Consider the following 18420-nt stretch of genomic DNA (forward strand, 5'->3'; position numbering starts at 1 on the left):
CTAATGCATTTGAGGAAGTTTATTTCTTCCGAGATCTTTTCTTGCAATTCCGGTAACTACCACGAGCCTGGGATTTTGTGGAGGCTTCCAATCTACAAGGCTAATAACCCAGTCCCCGTTTTAATAGATACTTCCACTAAGTTATACTTTTTCTATCAGAGATACAGTGAAGGAGAACATGAACAACAAGCCTGTAATATTTACATACTTTAAAGACTGGCATCTAAAAAGGTTTTAAAAGAATTATGAGCGCATATACCATTTCACTAATCTTAAACTATGTTTGGTCACAAAGGTTCAGATAACGTTAGTTTTCTCATAGATCTATTTAGTGTTCATCCCCATTTGCGAAAGTGTCAAGCACTGCCTTTCCAAGGTACAAACCTGACTCTCCTCACGGCAGCTTGGTGAGCGTCAGGGGAGAGGGAGGTCTCCACGTGAGCCCTTTGTGGGGATTTTGTTTCCCTCAGGACAGCAGTTCTCTGCCCACTCAGCTCTTTACTCTCAGGCCTTGGCTGTTTGAAGCCCATGGTAGCAACTGGTTTCTTAAGTGCTGCTAAGCTCCTTGCATTTCTATAGCAGGACCTCTGCCGTAGGCTTGCTCTGTACATTCTTTTCTTCAGAATTAACTTGGAAACTGAGCATTCTTTTGGTTTTAAACCCAGGTATTCCATAATTTTACCACAGTTAATAAAGTCAGGTTTTGTATTTTGTAAAATAAGTAAGCTGCCTGTTATTAATAAAGAAAATTCTATCATTTCTTACTTGGAAGGGACTAGAATTACGGAGACCCAATAGTGACAAGATCATTTTCTGTGAATTTAATATAGACTGGGAAATTTGTTGGTGGACATTCTTGGTGGCTGAAGTTATCTCGTAAAGTTGATAAACAAGTTTGTCAGCGCTTCACTTCATTTAGAAGTTCATCAGTGACCAACATGCTGACAGATGTCTTTGTCCCCTCCCAGCAGCTTGCCTTCGTGTTCATGTTTTATGATTAGAGGGAAAAAGCTAACAGTTTTGTTATTGCTTATGGCAGAATAGGTAGTTTTGGAAATATATAGTTGGAGGGTGAGCTCTTGGGTTGGTCCCTGAAGAATGATTTATTTTACTTGAGCGCCTAAGACACTTGGAAGAGTCTGGAGTGGCTTATGTTATTCAGATTCTACTTGTTTATTATTACATGGGGTGATAACCTTCTTTAGGTCAGTATTTTCTAGTCTCTAATATAGATGTACTTTTTAATCACTAGAAGTTCAGAGTCTCTCACATTTTGTTTATCTTTGTATTTGTTTTTATTCAGGCAAACATAAATGGCCGTGTGTTAGCTCAGTGTAACATTGATGAACTGAAGAAGGAAATGAATATGAATTTTGGAGACTGGCATCTTTTTAGGAGCACAGTAAGATATTTTTAATATTTGTAGAATTATTTACAACATTTTATAAAACAAGTGCCAGTAAACTGATATTTTCCTATATTTTTTAAAAAAATGTAAAAATTACATTTTACACTTATGTGTACAACTCTTGTATATCCTGTTATGTAGAATATACACAGCAGCACTTAGCAACATTTGCCTTTTGGGCATTTCACTTGGAAATCTGGGAGAGAGGCCACCTGCCAATTCTCCGTGCTTTCATTGACCAGGACACTCGCCTTGACCTCACTCAGTCAGGCTTCCCGAAGCCTCTAGGCCTCGACCTTGGTGTCTGTCCTCGTTGCGCCTGCATTGCCCCGTTGTAGGAAGCATCCTGTGAAGTCAGTTGAGAAAGAACCTCAGCCTCGGTGTCTGATCACCCTCGCTATCGCTATCCGATTACATTCCTCATCCCGCACCCCTCCTCTGCTCCCCGTGAGGTCCTAGACCCCAGGCCTGCTTCCAGAAGGTATCCTGTCAGGTCAGTTCAACCAGAATCCCACCCCCCCTTACCCCTGATGCTTCCTCTTAGCAACTTTCCATCCACTCACCCCCGCCTCGTTCCTGGGCTGTAAATGCCCACGTGTCCGCGCTGCTTTTGGAATCGAGCCCAGTTCTATCCTGAGGTCCGTTTTTCCCCATTGCGATAGTTCCTGGTTAAAATCTGTTTTTACTGCTTTAGCTGCTGTCCAGCTGTGGTTCTCTTTGACACACTCCAGTTGCATTTTTTTTTTTTTTTTTTTTTTTTTTTTTTTTTTTTTTTTTTTTTTTTGCGGTACGCGGGGCTCTCACTGCTGTGGTCCCTCCCGCTGTGGAGCACAGGCTCCGGACGCCAGCGGCCATGGCTCACGAGCCCAGCCGCTCCTGCGGCATGTGGGATCTTCCCGCACCGGGGCACGAACCCGGGTCCCCTGCATCAGCAGGCGGACTCTCAACCACTGCGCCACCAGGGAAGCCCTCCAGTTGCATTTTGTTTTGTTCTTAAGTTAAATTTTAAATTAAAGTAGTAACACAGTGGTCAGATTAGAGTATATATGTGATGGTTGTTGTCATTACAGTTATCCGTCAGTATCTGTGGGTGGGTGGCTCCAGGACTCCGGTGGATACCAAAATCTTCAGCTGCTTAAGTCCCGTATATAAAATGGCGTAGTAATATTTGCATACTACACACATCCTCCTGTATACTTTAAATCACCTCTGGATTACTTATGATGCCTCATACAATGTAAATGCTGTGTAAATAGTTGCCAGTGTGTGGCAAATTCGTGTTGATTTTTGGAACTTTCTGGAATTGTTTTCCGAGTATTTTCAATCTGTGATTGGTTGAATCTGCAGGTGCAAAACCACAAGATTCTGAGGGCCGACTGTACTTCTTTTAGTACAGATGATCCTTGAACAACTCGGAGATTAATCCACTGACAACAGAGTCAGCCCTCCGTATCCAAGTTTCCTCCGCATCTGCGGATTCAACCTACCCTGGACCATGTAGAAAATACTGCCGTCTTCACTAGTGAAAAATATCTGCGTTTAAGCAGACCTGCACAGTTCAAACCTGTGTTGTTCAAGGGTCAGTTGTATTATTAATATAGAAAGATAAGCAGATAAGAACAAACGTATTTGAAATTCACTTACAGAAAGTATGCTTTCTCATTTCCATTAGAGTAACTTTATGTTTAATTTTTAAGATAATTTCTAAAGCTTCTAAAATGTGATGTGTCAGTGCGGATACTGATGACTTTTTTTTTCTCTCTCTCTCTTAAGGTACTAGAAATGAGAAATGCAGAAAACCAGGTGGTCCCTGAGGACCCACGTTTACTGAGTGAAAACAGCAGCTCAGTTCCTCGCGGTGAATCTGTGCACCGCTCGTCACACGAGTTGCCTCACACCGAGCTCTCCAGTCAGACTCCCTACACACTGAACTTCAGCTTTGAAGAGCTGAACACACTCGGCCTGGATGAAGGGGCTCCACGTCACAGTAACCTAAGTTGGCAGGTATTTATTAAATGCCATTTTTCATATTACTGAAGAAGAGGGTGGTGGTTAATTCTCCGAGATTATGTCGGTGCATTTATATAGTCATTCAGAAAATCTTTAATGAGTCCCTGACTGAAGAGGATGGAGGGAGGAGTCCCTGCTCTCCAGGAGCTGTGTTCTTCTGGAGAGGACAGTCAGTAGAACAAAAAGAAAATAACATGATTTCAGAAATTGATAAGAATTGAGAACATAGTAAAATAGAGTCATGGCATCGAGGGTGAACAGGAACTGGCCTACTTAGGTGGTTAGCTGAGTTCATCTTTCACTTGCTGTTTCCTTGTTAAATTCAGTAATCATTGGCTAAAACACATCTTTATTGGATAACCTGCCATGTTATCCCTTTGAGCACCGTAACCTGGTTTTTCAGTACGTATGTTGCACACTGTTCGTGGATATTCGTTTTCTTTTTATTATCTGGTGTTAGATACGGCTGAGTTCTTTCTTTGGATGTTCTTAGAAGAGGGAGGAGAGGCGAGGATCAGGAATAAAAACAAAAGTGAGAGAAAGTGAGAAGGAGTAAGGGCTGGACGAGAAGAAAAATAAACTAGGAAAAGACCTAGAGCAGGGTACAGAGCAGAGAGAAGACAGGCAAGGGAGGAAAAGTAGTAAGTAGCCACCAAGAACTCTCTACCGAAAGGGAGCCGTATTTAGAGAAAGGAGTACCTGTTAGGTCTACCATTTTTAAGGGTGTTGTGTTTGATTTGGTAGTAAAAATATTTTTTGGTTTTTACTATCTTTTTCTACGTACTATCAATCTTATTTCTTTAAGTTGAGAAGCCATTTTATTGGGTGTTAACTAAGATAAAAATTTCCTTATTTTATGATAAGTCCGCACTTGACCCTTTTTTCTCCCTGTTTCAACAACAGTAATTCCTTTCTTTTCCCTGGAATTCCTTTTAACATTTCTTAAGAAATCCTTATCCTCTGCTTTTCCATACTTGGTATTTACCACCGTGACCTGGAAAGTCTCACAGCCTTCCTATCAGTGCAGCAGTTCTCAAACTTTTTTTAAATCTCAGAATCCTTTTACACTCTTAAAAATTATTGAAGACCCCCAAAGAGCCTTCGTTTATGGAAGTTTTATCTGTCAGTATTTACTATATTAGAAATAAAAACTGAGAAACTTAAACCAATTATATGTTAACATAAGTAACAGTTTTATGAAAAATGACTATTTTCCAAAACAAAACATATTTACTGAAAATGATACTGTGTTACAAATCTCTTTAATGCCTGCCTTTGTAGAAGACAGCTAGCTTCCTATATCTGCTTCTGCGTTGAATCTCCTGGGAGGTCACACGTGAACCAACCTCTGGAGACTCCACTGTACACTATTGTGAGAATGAGAGTGGAAAGGCAAAGGTCATCTTCATATTCCTAAGAAAATAGTTTAGACCTCGTGGATCCCCTGAGAAGGGGTCCACATACTGCATTTGAGAGTGAGGGCGGCACTGTCCCGAACTGGGTCTCAGGGAACCTTCTCAGGGAGCTGGGTCATTTTCTCCCGGTGGCAGGAAGACTCTGCCTTATTTCTGCTTCGTTTCAACCTTTGCTCTTGCCCTTTCTTAAACTTCCTTGATTCTTTTTCTTCCATTTCCTTCCTCTTTTTCCTAATCTTTACTTTTTATTCCTCATGTTATTAACCTTTTCTGGGGTCTGAAGCAATTCTCGTCCTAAAACTTCACATTGGAAATCAGACTTTTAAAAATATTTTATTTCTGTTTACTTGGACCTGAGTGTTGACCTCAAGGCTTCCATTTTTGTTCATTTGGATCCTGTATTTATCTTCTAATCTTTTCCATTGCACTTTATACTTTTCCTTTTAAAATCTGTTCTTTTCTCTTTTTTTTTGCATTTGAGTACATTTTTTTTTCACTGAATTGGAATTTGACAGAAACTTCATGTCGTGCAAGTTGAGAAAGGTTCTGTTTAACATACATTTAAAGACTTGAGTATTTTGTTTTTGAGATAGATCTTAACTCTCATCTTCTTTCTCTTTTCTAAGGGGAACTTTTATATTTTATCCATGAAGGTGACTTTTGCCGTAAATAAATTTAAAAGTTTGAAATGATAAAAACAAGTCCTAAGGTTATTTGTTAATATAACCTTAAATTATACTTTTAAATATTAACAATAAACTAATTTTTTTAAAATTTGTATAAAGCTTTCTAATAACAGTAAAATTATTCATAAGTTCACAGCTGTTGTTAAACTGTGTTATGCAGAATTCTTCTAAAAGAATTTGGTATTTTAAGGACTTTAAAAATTCTTATTGTCCATATATATATATTTATATATTTATGTATTTTTATATATATATATATATATATATATATATATATATATATATATATATATATATATATATAAAATTTCCTAAGCTGATGTTTATTGTGGCTTTTTTGGGTTTATTTGAATTCTTAAATTATTATTATTTTTTTGTCTTCACAGTCACAAACTCGCAGAACCCCAAGTCTATCGAGTCTCACTTCCCAGGATTCCAGTATTGAGATTTCAAAGCTTACTGATAAGGTGCAGGCTGAGTATAGAGATGCCTATAGAGAATATATTGCCCAGATGTCGCAGTTAGAAGGGGGCACGGGTTCCACAACAATGAGTGGCAGGTCTTCTCCACACAGCACATACTATATGGGTCAGAGTTCATCCGGGGGCTCCATTCACTCTAATCTAGAACCAGAGAAAGGGAGGGATAGTGAACCAAAGCCAGATGACGGAAGGAAGTCATTTTTAATGAAGAGGGGAGATGTTATAGATTATTCCTCATCAGGAGTTTCCACTAACGATGCCTCACCCCTGGATCCTATCACTGAAGAGGACGAAAAATCTGATCAGTCAGGCAGCAAGCTTCTCCCAAGCAAGAAGTCCTCAGAAAGGTCAAGTCTCTTCCAGACAGATCTGAAGCTGAAGGGAGGTGGGCTGCGCTATCAGAAACTTCCAAGTGATGAAGATGAGTCTGGGACAGAAGAATCAGACAATACTCCACTGCTCAAAGACGACAGAGACAAAAAAGCTGAAGGGAAAGTAGAGAGAGTGTTGAAGTCTCCAGAACACAGTGCGGAGCCTATTAGAACCTTCATTAAGGCAAAAGAGTATTTATCAGACGCCCTCCTTGACAAAAAGGACTCATCTGATTCGGGAGTGAGATCCAATGAGAGCTCTCCCAATCACTCCCTTCACAATGAAGCAGCTGATGACTCCCAGCTCGAAAAGGCAAATCTCATAGAGCTCGAAGATGACAGCCACAGTGGAAAACGGGGAATACCACATAGCTTGAGTGGCCTGCAAGACCCACTTGTAGCTCGGATGTCCATTTGTTCAGAAGACAAGAAAAGCCCTTCTGAATGCAGCTTGATAGCCAGCAGCCCTGAAGAAAACTGGCCAGCGTGCCACAAAGCCTACAATCTGAATCGCACACCCAGCACTGTGACTCTGAACAACAACAGTGCTCCGGCCAATAGAGCCAACCAGAATGCTGATGAAATGGAGGGGCTTAGGGAGACGCCCCAAGTCATCTTGAGGTCTGGTTCCAGTTCCCACTCAACTGCCATTCAGAATGAAAATCTAAAAAGCATGACGCATAAGAGAAGCCAGCGTTCAAGTTATATGAGGCTCTCGAAAGATTCTTCAGAGCTGCACGCAGTAGCCTCTTCTGATAGTACAGGCTTTGGAGAAGAAAGAGAAAGCATTCTTTAAGAAAAACAAGCAACTTTAAGAAAAACAAGCAAAAGCAGAATAGTGTTACTGTAATCCCTGTGACAAGACTGACCTGAGTTTCATGGTGAATCCATCCACGCACACCACCTGTACATTTCTCTCACAATTAACGGATGAGAAGGTCTTTGGTAAAAGAGACATACACTGTACGGCAGAGGGAAGTATAAGATAGCCTGGTCCATCTGTCAGCCCCCGTTGTCTTTGTACTTAGCAGCTTAAAAACCCAATATTGTTATTGCACCTTTCGTTGGCATATAACTGCAAGACAAGATCTGAGTATAAAGATAGGTCAGAAATAGTTTATTAAATATAAAGGGCTTAATTCGCCAACAGAAATTCAAAGCTAGAGACCCCTCTCGTAGAACATTCATTCATTAAATATTTGAGGGAAGACATGATGTTAAATGAACCAGAAGCACATTTTGCTCTTAAGGGGTGAAACATAAGAACTTACAGCTTATGGAATAGCCTAGAGACTAAAGGTTAATGCTCTGTAAGTTGCAATCCGGTGTTCTGTATAATAGACAAATTGCTTATCAAAGAGTTTTTAAATTTTAAGTAGAAAATATAAAGAGGGCTTTAAAAATGGGTAAGAATGTGAGTCCACAGTGCCCAAAGTAGAGCCCCAGTAACTGGGTCATTGTGAGCTGCTAGGAGAGTGGCCCACGGAGAGGGGCCGATCACCTTCCTATGACCTGGATGCTCTTCTCTCCAGATCCCAGACCTGGCTTCAAGCACCATCCACCTGCCCGAGAACCCGCCCTGGTCTACTCTGTAGCTCCTTTAAATCGTGTGCTCAGCTTTCCTTAGTGAGCCGAGCGATGAGAGGAAAAAAATGAATTCTTTCTCTGGGAGAATCAGGGAGACATGGATAATAGTAGGCACTAAAAATCTTCATGGAATGGGAGACTGAGGACATAACTATAGCAGAAGGGTCAGTGACAGTTGACAAGTGACAAGGAAATATTTAGTTAGGGAAACCGAAATCACTGCCTTCTATACCAGGGCAAGGTTTATCTGCTTCACCAGTTCCTAAATCAGCATGTTAATTCTGGGGGAGGTTCCTAAGAAATACTTGTAGACAAAAGTTTAAAAACATGTAACAAAGCAAGAGTAAAAAGAAGATAAATCTGGGTGTGACTTTTCGTTTACTGTTAGCAGAGTTAAGAGAATGATCACATTTAAATATTGTGTGGACTAGAAATTTACCCTGGCATCATGTATTGACATTTTTTGGGGTCATTTTAACATAGCTTACTCATGTAGAACAATTTTGGTAGCATATCTTCAGTCACAGATAAGGTTGTAGGTGGTGAGATCATAGAGGAGCAGTTACCTAAGTTTAGTGTTTACATTTTTGATGTTTTTCACTTACTGGATTTTTAATATGCTGAATAGTTTATCTACTTGACCAGTCGTTGCATTAAAAAGTTGCTCTTTTGGGTTTCATTGCCTTGATGTTTGAGTGTAATCTAACATTTTCATAAAGTGTTTATTTTGCATGACCTTAACAAATGTTTTAACCAATTAAAAAAGAAGGCAGGATGTTGTTGACATTGTACGTTGAAATGTTAACATTTTAGTACTTACGGTGTTTATTAGTCTGCAGTACTGTGTAATTAGTAATTATTTCAGGGGCGATACTTTGTTCCTTTTCAGGTGAGTAGATGCAGCTTAATATCACTGTAGTGTATTCTTTATTCTGTTTGTAAAGTTAATACCAGAGTATTAAGTGTACAGATAGATTTAGAAAACAATAAAAAAAGTTGCATGCTATTCTGAGTCATGAATTTTTATTCACTGTAGTGGCGATGAGTCACAATTCAATTAAAAATAAAAAAGTAATTTGTGTGTTTGTTTTGTCAGAGGTCTGAAGTTCATCAAAGACGTTCAGGTGCATGTAGCGGTCGTGCAGCTGCAGGAGTGTTCTGAGCTGCTCTCTCTAGTCTTTCCGAGACAGCGTGGCTCAGTGCCTGAATGGTGCCTTTGTGAAGCATTAGGGCCCACGGCACAGCTCTGTACCGTGCATTTCTGTAGCTACAAGAAGTAGGCTTTCCAGATCCTGGGAGGGTATCAATTTGATTGTTGTATGAACATTCTGGAAAAGTTTGCTTTTTCATAGTGTTTTAGAAATTGACAAGCCAGATGGGCTATTGAGTCACACCATCATCCCTTTGAATCTGTGTGTCTATGTGCGTGCGTATCTATGTATCTATTTATAATCCATAGCTCAGCCTAACTCTCACATACGCAAAACTCTGCTTTAAGCTGGGTGACAAATGACGGAAAAGAGAATTGGTGCTCTAAATTTGCTAGTCCCTTAGCTTCTGCCTCAGAGTCTTGCCATGTTTTATAAACCGTTTTGCCTTTACTTTAAGCCGCCGATAGTTCTGTTCATGTACCATAACGTAAGCCAGATCCATTCACCGTGGACGTATGGAGTGGTACCTACGAGGACAGCCTTTCAGTAGGAGAGACTAGAAGACAAGCTGTTGCTCTCTCTCTCAACTGATATAACTTTCAGGATGCTGAGCATTTAAGGATCAGCTGTCAAATTTAGAGAAATGTAAAATTCATAATAACCAACATTTTCAATATTAACAGGAAAACTTGTTTTTGTCTTTTATTTTTATTTATTTGAGTTTTCTGTAGCAATCAGAATAATTTTAATTGCCTAGCCAAATAATTTTAGAAACTTACTTGCTAAAATTCTTCGTCTTAAATTGTGGACTCTTTGGATCACTTGCATGTTATAGTTCTGAGTGAAATATACTTGTAATCAGGATTTTTTTTCTTACAAATACTAACCATTAGAAAATATTTTCGAATGAAATTACATCCTTTATCCTTCTGGCTAAAATACTAAATTTAAAAGGTTTTAAAACTACATAGATTTTGGCTGTACCAGGAATTCTCAGCCTATTTAGAGGTATCAGCCTATTTAGAGCTTAAAAATCCCTGAATTCCTGGTTAACCCTTGAGTAAATCAGCGTAACTACCAGGAAAAGAGAACCAGAGGGCACTGTGCTCTCTACGAATGAGTGACATTGAGGGAAAGAAGCAGGTAAATGGGAAGGAGCAATGAAATCAACTTCTTTGACAAACACTTGACACTGAACATCTAGGCTCCTTCGCCTCCTGCCCTTCTAGAACCGTGCTGACACTTGGCAGAAGGGAAGAAACAGCCGAACAGCCGGGGAGCCTTTTTTGCTTTGGGTAGGGGTGGGGCTGGACCAGCCTGGGTGGGCTGTCTGGAACGACTGCCTTTTTAATTTCCAGGTTGTGATGCCCCTTACCCTTCCCTACCTCAGAATTCTGAGCATAGACTATAATTATGCAGATGAATTGAAAAATAGAAAGAAATTGATCTGTAACTGAGAGCCTGCACTTGGATGGTCTTTTAATGTAATGGCTCGTCACTTGAGAAAGGTTGGGAATCCTTGGTTGAGACTGATTAACTAGAAAGAGAATTTAAAACCTTACATATTTTAAACCCTTTCATGCCTAGGAAGAAAATGCTGCCCTTGAGATAGATAGATCTTCAGAGGGATCCAGTTTAAGCTAAGGTATGTAAAAACTTAGTTTTCAAAGTAATTAGTTTTAAGCTGCCGTTGAAACAGTTCTCACCAGTTAGAGAATTTACATTCTCACCACTTTAAGAAATAGAGTTAAGTAAGAAATATCTAAAACAGTTGCTAGAAATCAACCACTGTCACCTACATGGTCAAAGCTTTTTAAGTAAAATCACTGGTAAAGCACCACCTTGGTTAACACCAAGTCTGCTGTGCCCAGGTCTGTGGGTGAGAGGTTTCCTAAAGGGGCTTCCCAGCACTTGGAGCAGAAGACTCTTTGGATAGGCCTGGCTGGCTGTGTGGTGAGCTCTTTCCTGAGTTTCCAGTTACAGTGAGGCATTAAGAAAACAAAGAATTTGTAAGAATAAAAGGACCAGTTCAGAAGGAAGAGCAATTCTTTCCAGACTGTTAGTAGGATGATTCCTTAAAAGTCAATAAAAATGCCAGTGATTTGACCTAACTGGAGTGAGGACCAACCAAAATTGGCCAGAAGTGTGAATTACAGCAATACTGTACAAGAAAGGCAGTGGGACTGTTTTAAAGTCCACAGAATATTCTGACAATGCCTATACAGGATAACCAACAGTCATCTGTTTACGAAGAGTACGCTTAGGTCCTTAATCTCCTGGGCTGAATGTGATTGGTGGAGGGTTATTTACACCAGTGATATATATTACAAGCCCTTAGTTTTTGCCGGGATTTAACAAAGCACAAAACGATCTATCAAACAATTATTAGAACTTGAATAAATGAAATTTTACTTTAAAAAAGAGTATAGAACTACATGCTTCACATTATTCAAATTAAGGAGTTGTTTGAAATAATTAAGATTGTCTTGATTAGCCACTATCTTCTAATTTTAACATATATTTCATACTTATTTACCTCATTTCCTTTCAAGGCGAGAAGGGCTCTAGATCTTAGTACCCTGCCCATAGACCATTCCTCCTCACAATTCGGTTACCTTCTCCCAGTTGCTGGCTTCCTCACCAGACACAAGGGGGTAATGAAGATTCTATCTGCCACTCAGTAAGCCTGCTATCCAGTCGACTGAAGAAGAGAGACTTGTTCACCTCGGCCAGTTTTCTTTGTTCCAAGTAGTTGTAAAATTTGAATTCATTTTAATGAAGTGTTCCTTTTGTAAAATTTTAGATAGAAGCCCAAATGTATAGCAAAACGCATGTAAATAAACTCTACATAACCTGACATTTCATATCTTATAGCATCTTCTTGGTCAAATGTCTAATAAAAATTTAGATTGTTATTTTCAAATTACCGTAGTTCCTGACACTTGCACTTTTTAGCTGTGTTTCTGAGAATTTGTAGACTGTATATTGTTATACTTAATGCGAATTTAACTCTCTTTATTTTTAAAGAATTTATTTGCTTCTTGAGTTCTTTGTGTTTTTTTCCCTCTATCTTTTACCTGGGTTCTTTTCTCTCTTTTTGTGTCTTAAGTTTTGTATCGGTTGTCATGTATTCATCCATTTTACCATAAAACACTCTTCAGAGCATTAGGATGGGAAAGAAACCTCAAGAAGGGCCAAATCCTGGATTTCGGATAGCCAGTGGACAGTCAGTACTTGATGAGTGAATAAGGTATACCTAAACTAGGAGAGTCTGCCCACACACTGTAAAAATGCTGAATGCCTTCATACTGTGTGTGTGTCTGTAGTTCCTTACAGGCCCCGCCCTTCCCTATCACTTTATAGCCACCTGCTACCTGTCTGGCCCTATAAGCTTTTCAGCTTATGACTCTGGGAATCTTTCAGGACATAACACCATGCTTTGTTAAAAACTCTCAGGGAGGAACATCCACAGCCCATCTTGCTAAGTGCTGTCACTTTAAAGTGCTAGGCTATCTGTTCTACATGGATGTATTTTAAAACCGCCTGTGTGCCTTAAGCCCTTTGTTTAGTCCTTTGTGGAGATGCCCATCTTATAAATTAATATAGAATCAAATTAAAATGGTTCAATCCTACATTTAACTTAAGAATATTGAAAATATTTTTAGGTGTAACTTAGCCGTGGTGAGCATGTTTGCTCTGAGCCCAAATGGGGATAAATGATTATAGTGAGGGTATTTAACATCAGGACCATCCCCCCACATCTGATACGTAGGTTTACCCTTTCTCTAGCTCAGCTTTCCAACCTTTTTTTTTTTTAGTTATTATTTTCATTGACCAGCTCTCATTGCTGTCTCTCATTCCTTATCTCAGGTTGACCACTCTGATAAATTTGAACTAGAATTCATGTGTTATACTGGGATTCTATACTGACTTTTATACACGAGTGGGCCATCGTGGGTTCATTGAAAATTTCTTTATTAAGGTAGGCTAAACAACAACCTCAAAATCTCATTGACTTAACACATTTGAAGTTTATTTCTTGTTCCTGTAACAGTTCAGTGTTACCTAAGTTGACAAAGATTCAGGGACCCAGATTCCTTCATTCTGTGGCTCCACCAGCCTCCAAGGCTTCAGAGTCCTCTGCCCCATCTTCTGTGTTGTGTCGATGTGCAGGGGAGGAGAGAGGGTGGAGGACCATGCGTGGGAAGTGGTGTCTGCCCATCCCATCGGCCTTCCTAAGTCCCCTGGTCGTGCTGAGGGGCAAGGGAGGCTGGGGAATTCGGTGAACTGCATTCCCTGGAGGAAGAGCAAACATTTTTGAAGTTCATAGGCACCTGGCCACTTAGGTACTTGACATGGATGATCTACGGAAGACAACACTGTGACGCATCTTGTTTTCAACTGTAGTAGCAGTGTTTTTTGAAGACATCTCTTTAAAATTTTGCTTTTCATTCTGGTAGGGAAGTCTGTTAAAATAACACCTAACCTGGAAGAGTTTGAGGATTTTAGGGTTAGGTAGTTTTCAATCAGCCAGTTCTTTCCTTACGTCCCCAGAAACTTCGCAAATTTCTAATATGGGGCGGGTTGCAGGAAGAATTAAGCAAGGTTGGGAATGGGGAAAAGAATAAAGTTTCACAACTTCTCTAGAACCCTTTTAGTAATCCAAAGACTCAGGCCACCCAGACTCCCTGACTCTTGGGATCTGGTGGTAAGTACAGACCTTCCGTCGCCACCAACTCTTTCAGCTTTCTGCCTCCTAGAGCAACGCAGGGGCTCCCGGTTCCTCCTCCTCGTACCTGGCAGCCGGGCAGGACGTGGTCCCTGGGAGGCTCCTGCCCCCAGTGCAGGAGCTGGTAGTTGAAGAGAAGCTAAACTTACGTTTGTGGCCACTCCTGTCCAGGAAATGCAGCTCCCACCCCTAGAAGGCAACGGGAAAATTAGACTGTATGTCTACCATTTTGTTTAAACAAACCCGTCTGCAATCTAACGCTGTTGACCACTTTCCAGTTTTTTTCCCACTGGTATCTCATCAATTCCAAGGTGCACGTTTTTTCACACTTTGACTTTTCTGAAATATAAGCCACAGCATCAACGGCAGCATTTCCCCCTCAATGTTTCCTAAAGTAACGACAGATCCTGCGGTTGATGGAGTCTTGCTTGGATTGATGAAACGTGATGCTACTTTAATATCATATATGCCGTGGTCACGTTGAGTTGTGATCTTTAGCAATAGTAATGGACTAGTGCTGATTTATGTTCAACTGACCCCCCGAAGTCAACATTTTGTGTTGAATGTTTGTTTTATCAGTTATTATTCTATATTCATTTGGGATATTTAAAGTATCGTTATGCATTTGTTATAATTTAGAAGTTTACGTTTATTGAACACATAATGTGTCTGACATTTTCCCAAGATCTCTACACCTATTAACTAATTTACTCTTCACAACAGCGTCATGACTTAATTGCTACTATCCTCAGTTTACGAATGAGAAACTGAGAGACAGAGAGATTAGGTAATTTCCCATGGTCACACAGCTACTAAGTGGCAGAGCCAGGATTCAAGCCCAGGCAGTGGGGTTCCAGAATGCCCTCTCTTTATATTACAGTTATCTTCATTGTTCTTTAGCTAATTGGGGACTTTAGCTAAAGTCAATTCTTACATTTTTTTCCAGGATGCACTTTAATTATAGCTTTATTCGCTGTACCATCACCATTGTCTTTTACTTGTTTTAAGCCAGGGTTTGGGGTTTAAGAAAGATAAAAGTCTTTAAAAAAAATCTATATCCATGTAAACAGTATTTATAGGGAAAAATCATTTTTTTAAACATCAAACATCTTTGTTCCTACTAGTTATTTTGGAATGATGTTCAATTTTTGGTTAAAAATCTACTTTTTGTGTTTAACATCCTTTATCCCATTATTATTCATGAATTAGACCATTACATTAAAGTTTGTACATAGTGTTGGATATATACATTTTACTTGCAGTCTTATTGTTATATGGCTTTCGTATACAAACACTTGCCCTTCTATATGTCTATTCTATTGTCAGTATTCTGTGTTAGATTACAATCTTAAATACCACTATATGTATTTTTCTTTATATTCTATTATTAAATAGTATTAATGCTTAATAATGTTAATAGATAAGTAATATATGTCTATTTAAAAAATCATTATTGCAGTAGAGGTTTTTATTTTTAATGATTTTGGTCACTGTCTCCTAAGAAGAAAAGAAAATAGGCAAAATGGAACTCTTTGTCTTTCATAATGACAACTAGTCACTAAAGGCAAGAAACCAATAGACACGTCTGGAACAGTGGATAGACAGTGGATTGAGATGGTGGTAGGTGACAGTTTAGTTTAATATAATCATCTACCTAATAATTTGCGTGCTTACTTGAGCTGGACACTGTTATAAGCACTTCCCACGGATTAACTTATTAAATCCTAACAAGCCTATAACGTAAGTGCTATCATTGTCCCTAGTTTACAGATAAGGAGACTGAGACGCAGACGTTTAACTTTGACATGACAACAATGCGTTAGGTTTTTGTAGCCGTTCCCTAAACTATTGCTATTATTGTCATTATCTTAATTTTGAGAAAACTGAAGATTTGGGAGTTTGAGAGCCCTCTTTCCCTCCCACCCCCAAGGTCACTCGGCTAGTAAACAGAACAAAGACACCAACCCTGGTTTTTTGACTCCAAATCTGATAATTTTTCCAACACGGTGCCGACTTCATTTCTGCCAGTACCCATCACTCTGTCCTACGTGGGTCTGTGGTGCTTCTGTTTTCCATATTCCATTGTTGTAGAAAATGTTAGTGGAGAGTATTAAACACATCTGAGTCTTCAGGCTCTGAGAATGTGTCCTGGGTTTTCCCACGGAAGCTCTATCTCCTTCTTCCGTCCTCTCCCCGTGAACCCTGCAGCCGCAGTGCCACGCAGTAAAGGAGTCCAGATCTGCAGGCCATCTGGGCCTTTATTTAAATCCTTGTGTATCTTGAAACGAACCCTCTGTCTGGCTCTGTTGTCCTCACTGACCAGATCTCCTGAACTGAGCTCTGTCCATCTGGTATAAACATAACCATTGCAGCGTGTTTAAACTGGTGCTGGGGAAGGTGTGTGTGTGTGTGTGTGTGTGTGTGTGTGTGTGTGTGCGTGCGTGCATGTGTGTGTGTGCGCGTGTGCCCGTGCATGTGTGTATTTAAATGTGACCTTGCCAGATAGCTGATTTGACCCATCACTGAAATGGTGGGTCGGTTGGCCAATACATCACACGTGAAAGAACACAGAAGTGAGTCACAAGGCTGGAGTTATGGACGGCCTGGCTCTGCTGTCTATCCGATGGCCATGTACTTGTCAGCTAGTTTCTTCATCTATTAAAAGTACATGATGGAGCTTCCCTGGTGGCACAGTGGTTGAGAGTCTGCCTGCCGATGCAGGGGACACGGGTTCGTGCCCCGGTCCGGGGAAGATCCCACATGCCACGGAGCGGCTGGGCCCGTGAGCCGTGACCGCTGAGCCTTCGTGTCCGGAGCCTGTGCTCCGCAACGGGAGAGGCCACAACAGTGAGAGGCCCGCGTACCGCAAAAAAAAAAAAAAAGTATGTGATGGAGGAAAGAGGGCTTCCTCCCTTGATAATGGGTACTACTTCCCCACTACCTGTTATATGTTAGTCACTAGCTCCCTAATCTTTGCAATAATATTGAGAAGCAGATACTTTTCCTATCTTACAAATGGGGGACTAAAGCTGAGAGAAGTGAAAAACCTTGCCCAGTGGCTCACAGCCATTATGGGTTAGAGCAGAAATTTGAAGCCAGGTCTAACTAACACTGAGTTAGTGTATCCCCAGCTATGCCTTTTTGCCCCTCCAGTGATGTATGTGAACTCGGTTTGCAGCCATTTAGGTGATATTGAAGGGATGAACATGAGCACGTAGAGTGAGAAGTCTTTCTGGTCGATTAGTCCAGCCCCTCAAGTTTACAGATGAGGAAATTATACAGTGGTCGTATCATTACAAATATTTTGGTGCTACATAGGGTGCTTTGCTTTCACCCCACTTTTAGCTTCATTTTATCTTTGTCTTAGCTCAGGCTTCTGTAACGAACAAACATAGACTTACCATAGGCTTATAAATAACAGAAATTTATGTCTCATTGTTCTGGGGTTTGGAAGTCCAAGATCAGGATGCCAGCACGGCTGGGTTCTGGTGAGAACCCTCTTCCAAGTTACAGACTGCTGACTGCTCCTTGTGTCGTGGTGTGGCAGAGAGCAGGGTTAGGGGAGGAAGTGAGCTCTCCCGTGACTTTTATCAGGGCACTAATCCCTGGGGGCTCCACCCCATGACCTCACCTTAGAAGTCTCCCGTGTGTGTCTCTTCTCGAAGTACCCCTCAAATACCACTCTCTTGCCTTTGTGATAATCATTTCCTTGCTTACCTTTATGCTTTTGCCACTTATGTACGTATGTATCCTTGAACAATTTTACCTGGTTTTGAGCTCATATCAATAAAATCATACTGTTAGTGTCTATCCTTGACTTGCTTCTTTCATTAAATGCTGTCTGTGTGGTTTATCCCTGGTGATGTACATAGTTGCCATTCATTAACTTTCCACTGCAGAAGAGTATTCTGTTATATAAACATGTATAACGTATCTATTTACCTTATTGGATATTGGGTTGTTTCCAGTTTTTATTGCAAGGTTTGTATGAATAAGCGTTACATGTCTCCTGTTGTACATGTGCAAGGGTTTGGAGTTTTTATTACAAATTTCTGGATTTGAGTTATTTTTAAAGACACGTGTTTCTGCCATCAGAAGAAAAGTGCAGAAAGAAAAGACTCTTTTGGTTTATCATCTCTCTAAACCTCCCCGGGGCTACCTCTATGTCTGGACTGCTGCAGCAATCGTGAAACCTTAACCAAGGTATCAGGAGCCGGGAGTGAGTGAACACAAGAGACTGTCATTTGGAAACAGACTAAAATCGGGACCTTTTATTTTGGGATGATGCAAGGAGAAAACAGCTGTGATGGAGGCCCTGGCACCCTGATGGGGTGACGGGGAGAACGTGCACGTACTCAGCAAGGCCTAGATTCCGACCTCCCTCTCCTCCGGCGCCAGCTGAAAGTTCCCACCCAGATGTTGGCCGTCGCCTCACGTACAGCTTGCCTAAAACAGAGCTCAAAGCTGTCCCCCAGACCAGCTCTCCCGCTGCGGTTGCCTCCTTGTCACTGGCGCCATAATTATCTCCGTTACTCAGGCTCAGAAACTGAGTCAATCTTCACTTCCTCTCTCTCTCCCATC

General features: G+C 40.5%; 1 protein-coding gene across 6 annotated transcripts in view; it reads left to right on the top strand.

Annotated features, from left to right (window-relative positions):
* KIDINS220 (kinase D interacting substrate 220) overlaps positions 1 to 7168 on the top strand; it is an 87272-nt gene extending 80104 nt beyond the window's left edge. For all 6 annotated transcript variants that reach the window (XM_065890728.1, XM_065890730.1, XM_065890732.1 and 3 more), the window contains 3 exons: positions 1304 to 1402; positions 3182 to 3412; positions 5906 to 7168. In XM_065890728.1, the coding sequence (XP_065746800.1) occupies positions 1304 to 1402; positions 3182 to 3412; positions 5906 to 7168 (1593 nt within the window). The remainder of the gene's footprint in view (positions 1 to 1303; positions 1403 to 3181; positions 3413 to 5905) is intronic.
* Positions 7169 to 18420: the final 11252 nt, after the last annotated feature.

This window comes from Phocoena phocoena, chromosome 14 (genome assembly GCF_963924675.1).
Source record: "Phocoena phocoena chromosome 14, mPhoPho1.1, whole genome shotgun sequence".
NCBI classification, from domain to species: Eukaryota; Metazoa; Chordata; class Mammalia; order Artiodactyla; family Phocoenidae; genus Phocoena; species Phocoena phocoena.